The sequence below is a fragment of the Simochromis diagramma genome, unplaced genomic scaffold (genome assembly GCF_900408965.1).
Source record: "Simochromis diagramma unplaced genomic scaffold, fSimDia1.1 OVJJ01000131.1, whole genome shotgun sequence".
NCBI classification, from domain to species: domain Eukaryota; kingdom Metazoa; phylum Chordata; class Actinopteri; order Cichliformes; family Cichlidae; genus Simochromis; species Simochromis diagramma.
Window position 1 is genome coordinate 9,175,076 of NW_024387200.1, and position 15,290 is coordinate 9,190,365.

The following is a 15,290-nucleotide window of genomic DNA, read 5'->3' on the forward strand; positions in this document are numbered from 1 at the left end:
ATATTATTGCACTCATTCACAGGGATTTCTGTAATCATTGGATCTAGTAGCATACAGCTGACATTACTTTGTGTACATGTGTGAATGTTTGTGTGCGAGCAGTTTTTTTTTTTTCTTAACGCCACTAAATGTGTCGGGGATGCCCGGAGGCGCTGTAGTCTCCCCAGTCATTACCAGGAAAGACAGATGTTGTAGCACTCATCACTCCGCGTTCATATGCGCACACACAGACACACAAACACCACATTGCGCGCTGTTTCCTAAACGATGAAAACAGCGAGGTGACGCCTAAATCAGATTTTATGCGAAAAGCATTGATTCATTTCCCACCATTAAAAAGCTACTTCCATTTTACAGCCCAGCCCAATATTAAACATGACTCTACACTAAATGTCCGGCTGAAGTGTCGCCAGCTTTAACATCGCGACCTCTGCGCTACACTGCGTTTTATAGCACTGCATTATACTCAGATGTCTACATTTGTGTTTGAACGGACTCCAAAATGAACGATGGGGATCTGTGCCAGTGACAAAGTGTGGTGCTCTGTTTCTACGTATTGTGGCAGACATATTCAGAAGGCTGATCTCTCTCGCTTCGTCTGTCCCTGATGTGTTTTCCATGTGTGCTGGAAAGACAAACACAGCTGCACTTTAATGACACTCAAATGCTTCAGGGATTCAGAATGCATGTGTATGTGTGTGTGTGTGTGTGTGTACTTTTTTTGCTTTTGACCACTTCATTGAAAAGCCTATTGGAGCTACTCTCGTTGTATACAACTACTCTTTACGCCAACCCCACTCTTCTTCAGCAAAACTCTTTGCCTTCTCGTATATTTCTATATTTGTGTGTCCGTGAGTGTGCATGTGCCCGCGTACGTCAATATTTATGCAGACCAAATTGAATTTGAGTCCTTGAGGTGAGGACACATTTGGAAAGTTTGAACATTTTGGCTCATCCTCAGTTTCTGACATGTATTTAAAAGGTTTTTTGAAGGTTAAGATCTGGTTTTAAATGGATTGGGATTAAGCTTTTAGCTGCAAGTTGTACAAGGCTAGAGGATGCACACAAAGACAGTATTACTAATGTGTGTGTGTATGGACAGGTGCACATAAACACCCATTTGCAGTGGTATCTCTGAGCAGCAACAACCGGCATAAAACAGCTTGTCAACATCGTCAGCCCTGACTGCTGATCTCTATATGCCCTACTCCTTTACTGTTAATCAACTTCTCACACACACACACACACACACACACACACACACACACACACACACACACACACACATATACATCACATACACGAATGCACAAACACAGATGGTGGGGAACTCCGGATGAGACGAGGGCGCCAGTGAGCTTCAAATGACCCCGAAAACAGAAACGCAGCTGAATGATAAATGGGACAAATAGGCACTGGCACTCTATCCCTCTCACTTTCTTTCTGTCTCTCCCTCATTAACGCAACACAAATGGAGCCATCTCCACTTCGCCCGACTCTAAACATAAGTCTTCCCATCACTAACACTTGCAACCTTGATAAATTTTAATTATCTCCTCTCACTTTATTTTTGTCTAGCTTTTTGCTATCTGTCACTAGGAAAAACTATTTTCAGCATGACTGCAGGAGAAAGTGGAAAACTGGGTGTAACTTTTACAGACTTTGCGTGTCATTTCATACAGTAATATCCAATTATGCTGCACCGTGAGTTAAACTCATTATAGGAAGCATTTACTGGATTTATGGATTATGACATCAGGTCTGTCATGAAACTACTTCATCCCTGACTATTTATTCATTGAATTAAGCACAAACTAGACTGAGAAGTTTCCACGGAAGGTCACGGTGGATCAACAGCTTATTGATGCAAAGCAATTGTGAGAGAACAGTGAATCAAAGAGCAGTTGTTTGCCGCTGATCCCTCAATTCCCACACAATCTGTCCTTCCTGGTCAGCACTTTGCACAACAGATACTGCAGAAGATGACAAAGCTGTAAAGATATTTTTATTGATCTGTTGTTTTGCTCGTGCTCCATTGTCTCAACATGTCCTGGACTCACCCTCACTCCCTATCTGTAGCTACATTATATGTGCCATTGTGTCTTTCAGGTGGTTAATGTGTTATTTGTATATGTCGAGCAGACAGTAAATGACTCTGTGTACTCATACTTCTCTACAGTTTCTGGAAACTGAAAACTAAAAGCTCAGAGTGGGGAGAATAAAGTCCATATATCTGCCCATTCTATCTCATGTTTATTTAATTTCTGGCTACTTATCATTGTTCAGTCACACATAGATTAGATATACAGGTGTACAGTGTTTGTGCATTTTGTGAAATATGTAAATATGTAGTGCCAAAGACTCACATGGCTAGAAAAAACTCTTTAGAGGGTATCTCCATTTCTATCAACACAAGTTCAAATAGTGTAACGCAAAAGACGTATTACTAACAGCATAAGAGAATAAATGGATGCAGATGATAAAACACAGCTAATAAGCAAAGACAATCCCCTCTGCTTTGCAGGCACCTATCTCACTACACACACAAAGCTCTGCACTGTGGAGATGGTTTGCTACAGTTCAGTAACCAGAAATCACATGTAAAAGTTCAAGAAAATAAAGCTTAAAATAAACAAGTGATTATGACTGAATCCACTGGTTGCGGTGCTCCCACTGAAGAGAAATACAAGAATTTTGTTTTTCATATTAAACACTTTGTGTATGAAACTTCAAATTCAGATTAACTGCCTTAGAAGACTGCACACCGCATCCTTATTTAAACTCTGCCTCCCGCCTCCCTGAACTCTTTATCTAACACCCAAGAGTCCAGACAATCTGTACATCATATTTACAAAAAAATCTAAGCTTTGACCTCAGTAACACAGGCCTGGAGACCACCAGTTTAAAGGGAAAATGTTGTATTGTTCAAACAGTTGTGAGTTGGTACTGCCAGTTACTGTAATGAGATGCATTGCTAAAGCTCCATTCATGCAGGCCTAGAGAACGGTGAGTGGCAGCCACCAACGTGTGGCTGTCACTAGTGTGAAACTGGTAGCAAAGAGGTAAAGGATGCTGCACAGAAAACATCCTCATGACTGCTTTGGTTGGTAGCAGATTGCTATGATGCAAGTCAGAAATGGAGAAGGTTCACTGACAAAGTAAAAGTTTTAAAACTTCTAAATATAAAAACTTTTAAAAGTGTGTTGTTATTGCAGCAGTAAGACACAGCTCTTACTTTAAAGGTGAAAGGTCTCCATTTGTGGTTTACGTCGCACTCCCGAGTTTCACTGCTACTTGGGAAGTAAACGGCAAGTGTTTGCAGACAAGTCAACGTCCAACCACATGCGACTGCAGCTAGCAATCAAAGTGATCACAATGTGGTTTTTCGGTCTGCCACCCTCTTTGTGACCTGGCATCAGCCAGCAGCCACTCGCAAACTATAACAATCTATAATTTGAACAAAACCTCAGCCTTCAACCTCCCATCACACCAACACTGACTATAACATGATTGTTCAATAAGAAAAGTGTAAAATTTAAAAAAGTAGAACTAATCATCATAAAATCACAACCACAGCCGAAGGTCATTTTTTATTCAATGTATTATCGAAAAGGAAGGATGCAATGTTTTCCAAAAACTCACATGTGCTCCTGTGTGTATTAAAAGCTTCATCGGGATTTTATTTAAAAACAGTGGGCTGCCCGCTTTCGTGTAATGGGCTGTTACACGAAAGCGGACAGAGCCAGAAAGCAGCCCTTCGCTGATCCCCAGTTGGTGATGACGAAGAAACACACACAAACACACACACACACACACACACGCACGCACATACACTTTCCCATCCTGATGTGAAGTCTGGCCGGAAACAGCCATTTCCCTGAATGTTCCCATCTCTCCTTCGGTATACTCCCTCATCCCTGATTCATTGCCAATAAATCACAGAGAGAAAGACACACACAGAAAGAGTGAGACAGAGTTAGAAAGGGGGGAAAAAAGACTGATATAAAGAGTAAAGGAAAAGGCCGAATAAACCAGGAGTGAAGCACACTGGAGACTGGAAAACAAAAACGAGGGAAAACCAGATGTGTCCTTGTCAACAGTACACAGGGGCGGAGTTCAGATCGCCAATTATGGCTGAGTGCAATTTGAAGCAGTGACGTCTTATTGAAGAAAACAGCAACACAGATGCCATGAAAAACACCATTACTAAACGGATATGCTTTATTTCATGGCTACTGGTCAAACTCTATACAACGGCAAGAAGAGGAAGACAGATTCAGAAGGAGAGAAAAATAAATACAAGGCTTTCAGGCATACGTGCGTCTCGGACTTCCTTCTTAAGACTTTCCTGCAATTTTTACACATGCACACGCAAAACATTTAAGTCTTTGTTTGCAAAACATGGGCTAAGGATTAAATTCTGTCTGTCTTTTATGTGGGAACATCTCCCACTCCTCAGCTATGTTTACAATAATCAAAGTCATGAAGAAGTACCAAATAACACTGATTGAAACTATTTCCACATTGCTCTCTCTCGTGTTTCCCATCTGCTAATTACAGAAGCCCACTATGAAAGGGTAATGTGCACCACCTGCAAACCCCACCCAACTGAAGAGGCTTTTGATCATGGCCTTCCTATTGTTTACTCTCCAACAGGGGCCCCTGTTATAACCACTACTACTTCCCCTGTCGAACCAACATCAATCAACATCACACCTCATTACAACACAAGAGATTTCAGTCACCACTCAAACTCAGTTCATTTATTCACGGGTTTAAATTGTCTCCTAAAATAGAAGCCAACATATATGTCCTTGCGGCATTCCAGAGCTGCAAGGTCCGTTTAGTAACTGCTGTAGAGCAAACGGAAGTAGAATTTAATTTCCACACTGGACATGCGTATCTTTAAAATTTTAACCTAGAAGGCATGCAGTATAAAGTTAAAGTTATCAATAATTTCTCACAAAATATATAATTATAAGCTGCAGCTGCTGAATATTGTGATAATGCCAGCCCGTGTGACAACGTCTAAGTCAACTGCCCTGCTTCTGTTTCAAGAGGGTACACTTTAACCATCGAAGTGCTGTTGCAAGACAGGATGTTCTTCTAAACCTGTTGTTGTTGACATTTCCATGGCAACAAACACAAACTTGATGATGCGTGTTTCCATAGTAACTCGTGTCATTAACCAGGAAGATGCACACTGGCGTGTAGGTGCAAATGAGGTGACGGAGTGACACTGAGATGGAAGCTGATTCATTGTCAGCGTATTCTGCTGCGTCTGTGGCCCAGAGAAAGATGTCCCTGTTCTTACATACATTATCACTCTGAGCCTGCAGAAACTCTGTGTGTATAATCATATGGCAAACCGTGCAATAAATACTACAAGCCAAAAAATCTTTTTGTGTGGGTGAAAGCATGGTGAAAATGTGGAATCATACAATTTAAATGAAATGATTAGAAGTCCTCGGTTAATTATGACTAAAATCACAATGTTTGGGACAATAAAATCTCATTGATCTCGTTGACAGAAGACTCGTGCATGCTTACATTCACAAAGGTTTGCAGTTTGGAATTAAAAATAGTGTGGTCTAAAACAATTTCAGCTGGAATGAAAAGAATTCAGGATTACACAATTTCCCAGATATGTTTATCCGGAGAAGGAGCTATGTAAACATGCTCTATATACAGAACCTTATCACATCTGCGTTAAATACAGCAGGACAAACTGAACTAATACATTGTATTCAAGTACAAAAGTACCTTAAAAAACCCTAAAGTGTGGAGGTTGTTTACTTGATCAACATTAGCAATATTAAACACCCAGATTTTAATTTAACCCCATTATAGGAGTTTTAAAATGTTATTGTAACTCGCCTGCCATTAAACCCACAAGAAATTTCCACAAGCCACTTTTTCCATGCAGTTCCATACAGCTAACAAGGCTGCACTGAGGTTTTAGGATAAGCTTTGGTCTGTTACGATGCCCACTGACCATTTCCCAGCTATTTAATATGGAAGCTAGTTGATGACAAAGTACCAGATCAATTACAAATTACTAACTGCACAATCAGAACAGACAAGCAGATTTTTGCCAAACTAGTTGGCCAAGATCTCCAGTTATTCACAAAATTCCCCTACAGGGTTTCCTGTCTTGATCAGCAGGGGCAGATGGACCCCCTCATTACGGAGACCACAGATGAAAATGAGAGCAAAATGAGGCCCATTACCACACGGGCGTGACTAATATCCCTCTTCAGACCTCTCCACGCACGCTGGACACATGCACACATATCAGACGTGCGCGCACAACTTACACGTGTGGACAAGGAAAATGCTCGCCGTGCACACCGAGATGCTTGTAAATCAATAACGTTACACAGAAACAAAGACGAGGGGAAGTTGGTAATAAACTTTGGCTCTATTAAATTGACCAGATCTCGGGCTGCTCTGCAGGGGGTGTCTGGCTCATGCACTTTATGAACCTATAGGTTTGTGTCGGTGCGTAAATGTGTGTATATTCCCTAATCATCCCTGATGTCATTAGTGCTAAACACTGGCTCAGCCTGATTCCTCCGCACTAAATATCCTACTTTTTCTCTTGCCCCCCCTCACTTTTTCTTCTCTTTCTTCCTAACCACCTCTACAACAACTGACCAATGCTGCATATGTATCCACACATGTGTGCTTCATCTTTTCAAATATCCACTCTGGCCCTCATTTCCTCAAATGTCTGCAGCGGATTCATTACCGTACTGGATTCCACAATCATCAACCTCTAATCCACCGCTAGTCTAGCGCCAGTTTGAGGTCCAAAAATCCTGTATTACCAATTTGTTTTCCCCTTGTCCTCTACTTTTTCTTTTAACCTTTTATTCCCGTGGCTGTCCTCTTTCTGTACAGTCATGCCATCACCTATCCCCCCTCTTGTCTCAAGTAGCATCTCCCATTTCCCCTCCCTTTGTCATTTTCCACTGAAGCTCATCATTTTGTGGCTTAGATCTATTTTAAGTTTAAGTTTCAGCTGAATTGATCCAAAATAAACCACAGGAGATACAGAATTCAAAATAGTGATATCAAGTGTTTACAATTTTCCATCTAATGATCCAATCATAGCCTCAGCTATTTAAGTCAGTCCTCTCTTGCCTTCCCGTCTCTGGCGTTTTATGCTCCTACCTTTGGTTTTTCTCTTTACCTTTGCTGATCAGATCTGCAAGGTGATTTATAGCCTTACAACAGGCTGATAGATGGAGGGAAAAGGAAAGAAGGAGTAGTAGATCAAGAGGAGAGGGGGTGAGGAGAAATTGGGCTGTTTGGCGTTTGAAGTACATGAAGGAGTAATATAAAATACACCTGGTTGGTCCATGGGGCACTCTGTTCGCTGAAACAAAGGGAGGGGAGGGAGATGCAGGGGAGGAGAAGAGGAGAGGAGAGGGCCGCAGGGGAGAGAGGGGAGAGGAGTGGATGGATTGGGGGGGAGGGGTCACTCAGTGTTTCCTTTCAGGATGGCTTTTATGGTGTAACTTCAAACGCTGACCTCCCACACCCCTGCCCCTATATCCCCCCTGCTCCCTCGCTCCATCCGTCCGTCCGTCCATCCGTCCCTCCCTCCTCTTTCTCACTATTGTGCACGGCCAAGTGGACAGTAATTGGCTATTCTTTCGTGAGGCTGATTTCAGCACTCTCTGCCCCCACCCCACAGGAACAGTCCCTTTTGCTGCCCCATAGAACTAAGTGTATTTGTGTATATATATGTGTGTGCTTATGTTGTAAATAAGCCAGACGATAGGTATCAGGTGGGTTGAAGGGAGGAGGGGGTGGGGGTAGGGACCGCTCTGACATTTCATTCACGTGTGCTCCAAATTACAACACAGGAATTGAAAGGAGCTGAAGCTAATCGAATCCAGAAAAAAGGTCATGCTCCAACATGAGATCTTATTTAAAATAAACTTTTAAGCACACCTTAAATATGTATACCCCTGCTTTCACTGAAAGCAGCAGTACAAAGAGAGAAAATGTGAAACCCTAGAAATAAAGTGGATGTAAAGAGCAGTGTTTTATTTCCTCCTCCAAAATTTTATTCAAAGACTCCGGGGGCACCTAATTTATTCATGACATAAAATACATTGTAGAAAAAGATGAGTAGCTTTGCAAATGTTTCCTACAGTGTACAACATCTGAACATATTGCGAGTGATATATAAAAGCTGCTCCACTCTCGCTAATGACTTCTGGCCCTCTGTGGCTTATAGATCAGTGTGTGTTCATTAATGATGCAGGCGTGTGCAAGTCCATGTGTCAATTAGTGGGTGGAGGGGATTAGCAGTCTCCAGAGATTCCTAATTAACACTACACATACTCACACAGGCTAAAGCATCATTTTTGGATTGTTTTTAATGGAATTTTTACTATTTTATTTGCTGGTAAATGAGAAGAAAACTGTTTGCAAAGGAAAGTTCCACGTCAGAAAGTATCTCCTCAATGTCAAAAAAGCACAATGATGTCCACCTCCCTGAGAGAAACACAGACACCTACCCACACACACGCACACGCACACACACTTACCAAGGCCACACACATGCTATGTGATGTATACAAGCTCTTAAAAGGTTAAATATGTAGACAGAGGACACAACATAAACACAGACTTAAACAAGTACAGGGCAGACTGTCCTCACAGACGTAACACATAAACAGAATTAGGGATAATTGTGTTTTCAGACAAACAAGAAATACTGTAACGATCAGCTACTTTAAGTGGAAAAAAAAAAAATCAAGGTGGTTAGAATGAAAGACGCTTTCAAACAAGCTAGGGGACATGTCCAAGAGTTAGAAGTAGAGCAGAGTGAAGGTAGATGGAGTTTTTAATACAGCAGAGTGCCTCCTACCTCTTTGTAGTTCACCTTGGGCTCCATTCTCTTCCGCTTTCTGCCCTTCCCGTGATGACTCTGACTGAGGAGGATCCATTTTACAACCTGCAGGAGGGAGAATTGGGGGGATGAAGGCGGGAAAAAGAAGAGCGTGTAAAGGTAGACAAGTGGAGACAGCAAAGTAGCAGGGTTTGAGTGAGAGGGAAGAGAGCGTGAAGGAGAATCAGGAAAAAAGGGGACAACCACAGAAGAAATTATGACAGGGTGTAATGATGACACAAACAGAGAGAGAGAGAGAAAGAAGGGGTGTACAGTAGAGAAAAGAGTAAATAGCAAGAAGTAAATGTAAACCAAATCAAATCTCCATGAAAAAAAAGTAAGGTTAACAAGCCATTAGCATGACAGACACAATAATATATAACAGTCTACAGCTCCTTCCTTCTCACAGGCTCACACTCACTCGTGCTCCAACCCAAACAAGTGGCTGAGACAAAAGAGTTCTAGTGAAAGTATGTTGTTGTAACAGAGCCTGGAGTGCAACAGCCAATCACAATCAAGGCCAAAGTCATATCTACCAACATTGGTTCCTTTTGTTCCACATGAATTCACAGAAACACACGACTACAGGAAAAGTCAAGTTCCCAAAAAGTATGTAAAGTAAATGTAAAGTATGTAAAGTAAATTAATCACGTCTACAGCGCAGTCGCTTAAGCGCAGTTCCTGTTTTAAGGTAGTTAAAATACAAATAATTACTTTTTACAGAGATACAACTGGGAGAACTGGAAAATATAGGCAAAGCAATTAAGAACAAGATGAGAGCTTTACGGGAAATCTGATAGGCAGCACAGAATGACACGCAACAGATGTAGAGCGCTGTGTGCCGCACTTCACTCAGAGACAGACAGAGGGAGAGACTGAAACGAAAGTGAGCAGATGAGAAAAAGAGAGGTAAAGGGAGTGCAAGAGAGGTAGAGATAAGAGATGGTATCAATCCCTGTGAAGCGGAGGACACAACCAGATGGTAGAAAAACAAAGCAAGTAAAGAGAAACAGTGGCAGAGTAACACACCGAAGGAAACGAGGCTGATGGGAATCAGGTGACAATCATATCAAGCAATCTAAGGTGCAATATTTGAAAATCTGAGTGCTTCCTTGCCACTCCCTGAAGATGAGAGGAAGGGACAGGGAAAGAAAGAAGAGGAGGAAAGAAAGAGAGAGAGAGAGAGAGAGAGTGCCTACCTCTGCTTTGACTTCTTCCACCAGCCTTGCCTGCGACCACACGGCGCTCCTTTCATACAGCCACTGAACGAGAGAGAAGAAGGGAAAGCAGTGAGCCGGGGGCAAGTGATCAGGACAGAGTGGAATGCTTTGCAGAGGCAGAGAAGGAGAGAGAGAGAGAGAGAGAGCAAAGCAGGAAGGGGAGGGAGAGAGAAGAGAGGTGGGAGGAGAGGGAAGAGGTGGGAGCGCTATCACTTGTTCCTCTGACGGAAACTCGCAACTTGACTCCGGAGGATGAGAGAAAGGAGTAAAGAGGAGGAAGGGGTGGTGTACGAAAAGGAGGGGGGGGGGGGGGATCACCTGATTTACAAGCAACTACAGGACTGATAGTCACCTTAGTCCTCCACCATTACACGCACACATATATGTGCAGTCATTCATGCAAGCGAACACCTACGCACCCACAGCCCTTACTCTCTCACCTTATTTAAGCCCTCAGCAAAGCCGCTGCTCAAGTGACGTGAATCACGCACCAGAGCGATGATGCCATGTGTACACGTGTGCTTGCGGGTGTGTACGTGGAGTGGGGAAAAAGAAGGAGACAGACAGGAGTGCGTGGAAGCAAGGTGTTCACAATGTCACACAGCTCACTCACACACACAGGCAGCAGCGACACACGATATTCGCCTCAGCCTCAATCCACGATATGCACTCCACAGACGTTCCCACGCACACACACAGAGCCGCGCTGTGTTTCAGGTATTAGCGTTACCATAGCCACACACACACACACACACACAAAGTTCAATACTATAACTGGATGCCTGCGTACTTCTCTACAAGTATTATACAAAAGTGTCTGCTGCTCAAGCAGAAATAGCATGAAGGTGTGTGTACAAGGCAAGGATGGAGAGACACAGAGAGGTACAGAGAGAGGGAGGTTCTGAGAGTGGGTAGTGTAGAATGTAGTGAGTGTTGAAGTACTAAATTGCCATTGTGTAACAGGATACCACACATAACTCTTGCTGCCTAGATCTCCACTGCCATTCCCTGAATAGCAAGACCTTTGTCTCTCTCCAACTCTCTCATCCTGCGCCTGCGTCTCTGTGGTGTCTCTCTAGTCTCTTTAGTGAATCGATATTTGACTGCGTGTAGAAGTTCACAAGTTGCATCTCTTTCCCTCTTAAGTGCCTCTCATTCATTTCATACTCGTAAATGGTGACGTCTCTGTCTTTGTTTCTCAGATCCTTTCATGCTTTGGTATTTTTGCTTTAACCATATTTTACTTGAAATGTCTTTGCATGGATATACTTAAAGTTCTTCACAGCAGTCTTTTCATTTGATAAATAATGTGAATATATCCAGTATTTCCAACTGTAAAGCTCCGGATCTGGACACATCCGGATATGTTTAGAGGAAGTGTATTTATATCTGGATTTGTTAATATGAAGCTCAGTTGTGTGAAAAAATATTTGCCACATTCCTGATTTCTTAGTTTTTCCCATATTTGTCACACATATGTTTAAGATGTTTGTAGGATGGATTAACTACTTTTGGAAAGCTGAGTTTAATTTCACGACCCACACCGAGACCTGATTACTGTGAGACCTGTTGAATACAAAAAAAAAATCACTTAGCTACAAGCTGCAACACATCATGCCACAATTCAAGGATAAAAAAAACAAAGCCATTGACATGTATCAGTCTGGAAAGGGTTACAACATCCATTAATTCTGCTCTCTACTAAAAAGTCCTGAAAGAGAATGTCCAGCCCATCAGTTCATTATGGAGCTAGACAATGATTCAAAACACACCTCTGAATGGTTAAAAATAAATGAATATATTTACACATATATATGGTCAAAGTCTGAACTTAAATCCCATTAAGCATCATTAGCTTGACCTATAACAGATTGTTCAAACTCAAAAAACCCTCCGATGTGGCTGAACTGGAACAATTCAGCAAAAAAAGAGTAGGCCGAAATTCATCCACGGTGATGTGAAAGACTCATTGCCAGTTATCACAAACACCTAATTGCAGTTTTTGCTGCCAAGGATGGCACAACTAGTTATTAGGTTTAGGGGTCGATTACTTTTTCATGTAAGTTTGGATAGTTTTTTTCCCTTAATAAATGAAATCATCATTTAAAAACCCCATTTCATATGTACTCGGGTTATTTTTTTCTAATATTACAATTCAGACAAATTAAACAAATTAACATTAACAAATTAAAATTAAACCACGAAGGGAAAAAATACCTTTTTATATTTTTATATATATTTTAAAAATTAGACTGAAAATCAAACTTATTTGGTGAACACCTTCAGGATATTTGTCTTAATTAAGTTTTATTGCTACAAAACACATACGTGTTGCTGTATTGCACAAGTATGAGAGCAAATTTTTACAAAGACAGAGCTCTAGGTATTGGTACTATTTTCTTTGTCAAATCCCAGAGTTTCATTTTGCTCTTTTAAAGATTTTTAGGTTTAGGAAATCTAAATCTAATACCTGCCAGGAAGAACAAAAAGCATCAATTAGGTAAATCAGCAGCACTTAAATCAGTATATGACAACTGGTAATTAATACAAAAAATAAACACTATCATGTAGGTGTAGTTTAAGTAGAAGAAGGAGCTAAAAGCTCTGGTGAATCAATGAATCAACAAAATATTCCATGCTACATCATAATCCCAATGGGAACTCTTGAGGTCTAAAATAAACCGACACTGGCCTTCTCATTCTCCATCGTTCAGCACAGGATTGGTGGATGTCATTGTTTATTATTAGGCCAAATCATTTCCTGCCTTTCTTCAATTCAAGCACATTCAAGAGCAAAGGAGGCAGAGAGGAGAAAGAGAGGCAGCATGTGAGATTTTAAAAATGTGTTTGTGCCCAGTGTACATAATGCACAAGCACTTGCATTTGTGAAAGGTTTCAATCGATCGGGCTGATCTTATTAGCCAGCGCTCTGACTGGCACATCAAATGCAAAAAAAGCCTCTGCAAAAACAATCAGCTTTCACCCAATCGGGTGTGAAAAAAACAGCGGAGCACTCCCTCCGCACTGTCCTTTCCACCCTGAGAGGCCCCTGGAAGACTCAAGTTACATCATCGCATCCAGAAGGTGAAGGCTCCCAGACACAGGAACAGACACTAAAAACTGCACACACGCACAGTGGTAATTAAGATCTGTAACCATGGAGATGGCAGAATTGAAGAAGCTGTTGGAGTGGATTGATTGTCTGAGCAATCCTAGTATTTGTAACCCTTTGAGGGGGCAGATAAAGCAGGACTGCTCACCTCACCAAGATACAGTAGCAGTCTTGCGATGGCTAAATATAACTTAAAGATGGATGTGACCACCATGACGTTAAAAACTGGTTTGTGAAATCCTGTGTTAAAGCTAAGGTTAGCATTATGACTATTTGGGGGGTTATAACTACCTTGCTTGGTGGAGTACACACTCCTAGGTCAGGGTGTTAATAACTGCACAAGGTGCTCAGTTCAGTAACTTGTGTTAGTTGAAGCCGAGCAAGGTTGGCACCTACCTTTAATGCAAAGCAGTCACAATCTTAATATACATAACCTTTTATAACCAATTTAAATATAAGCCATTTTTAACAAATGGTTTTTGAATTATTGCACACAATTTAAACTATAGTAGTTAATAATATTCCCTGCTGCGTAGCCATTTTAAAGCTGTTCTTCTCATGTGGCGTCATGCCATACCAGATGCGACACAACCAATATGGCAGATGCGACACGAGAAGCTTCCATTAGACGTGAGACAATGGAGGAAAGTGGTTCCTGGATGTTACTGGCTGCTGCTCATAATTCAGAACTCCATCACGTTGTCTAAACACATCTGGGGGTTAAAAGAAAACCAAGATGGCAACTGCCAGAATGTGAAAGTCAGGGCTTCAAAATGGGACTTCACAAACCTGTGGGTGACCAGGATTGAACCAGTCTTTCTACGGTTCATGGTAATGCCAGCCAAGTTGTTGCCACAGTAAGTAAACATTAACTACTGAGTAGTAAGAATGGTTGTAAAACATTAAAACAATGAAACCTTCAGTGGACTACAAGAAAAACAATGCACTGGGAATTGCTACCCTGTAAGCACAATTACAACAATTAGTAAGACTAAATTACTGCATTATTGTGTACAATGAAGCCTAAGTAATACTGATTTATCTTAAACATTACAATGAAGAACAAATTCCAACACAGTTTTTATCTACTTAAAGACCTGTCAGGCTTAAAAGTGAGGAATTGCCTTGTTTTTTTCATAAACTGGTATTTAATTATTTTAAACTCAGCCAAAAAAAAAAAATACTGAAGGACATCTCGTACCTTTGGAATTCCCGGCTGATCGAGCCAGTCAGCATAAATAGCACCGAGGGTGAGGCCTTTTCTGGAACACAATGGCACAAGTGTTAGTATTATTCCTATTATTACAGCAATGACTGTTATTGCCCAAGACGCACTGTAAAAACATCGTTCTGGGAAAATACTGTTAGGGTTACGGCAGACTTGAGATTTAGGCCAACACCTTAAACAAAAAAGGGGCACACCCACCTTCCTATACATGGGCAAGAAAAGAGGCATGCACAGACAATGAATTGGAGTTATACATATGGACATGCAAAAAAAAAAAAAAAAGAGTCTATGTATATGCATGTCTGAGTAGTTGAAAGGAGGCCAAATTGGATGGTTTGCATGTGGAAATAGTCAAACACCATACAGAGAACACACACAGTGATCGGGCTGACTTGCAAAGACAAATGTGAATGCAAACAAACATCCCACATTCAGCCTGGTGTATTTATGCAAACAGTAAAGTATACATCAAGTATACACACAAAATGCACAAAGAGTCGAAGAGTAACTAAATAGCATGCCCTTCACCCCACTATCAATCCTACCCGCCTGTGCTTAGAGAGAAAAAATTCCACTCTTGGCTACTCTGAAGGTTTCAGTGCAGTATAAGTATACAGTAATACCTTCACTGAAACATTTTTATTTTTTATTTCTGGATAGTATTTTTTCTTTATTAAACACATGCAATTCAGGCTCCCCCACATTTTCCAAACTTATCCCTAAAAGGACACGTAGAGAAAAATAACAGACACAGAATGTAAATAGGTCTATTTTATAAATCTATTATAATTGTCACAATGGGTTTAACCTCCTGTAGTGACC

At 41.3% G+C, this 15,290-nt stretch overlaps 1 protein-coding gene across 2 annotated transcripts in view; it reads right to left on the minus strand.

Moving 5' to 3' along the window:
- Positions 1–15,290, minus strand: part of LOC120745911 (aminopeptidase O (putative)) — an 88,795-nt gene that overhangs the window by 28,956 nt on the left and 44,549 nt on the right. For both annotated transcript variants that reach the window (XM_040051121.1, XM_040051122.1), the window contains exons 12-14: positions 14,442–14,502; positions 10,108–10,170; positions 8,888–8,974 (exon numbers count right to left, since the gene is read on the minus strand). In XM_040051121.1, coding sequence (XP_039907055.1) covers positions 8,888–8,974; positions 10,108–10,170; positions 14,442–14,502 — 211 coding nt within the window. The remainder of the gene's footprint in view (positions 1–8,887; positions 8,975–10,107; positions 10,171–14,441; positions 14,503–15,290) is intronic.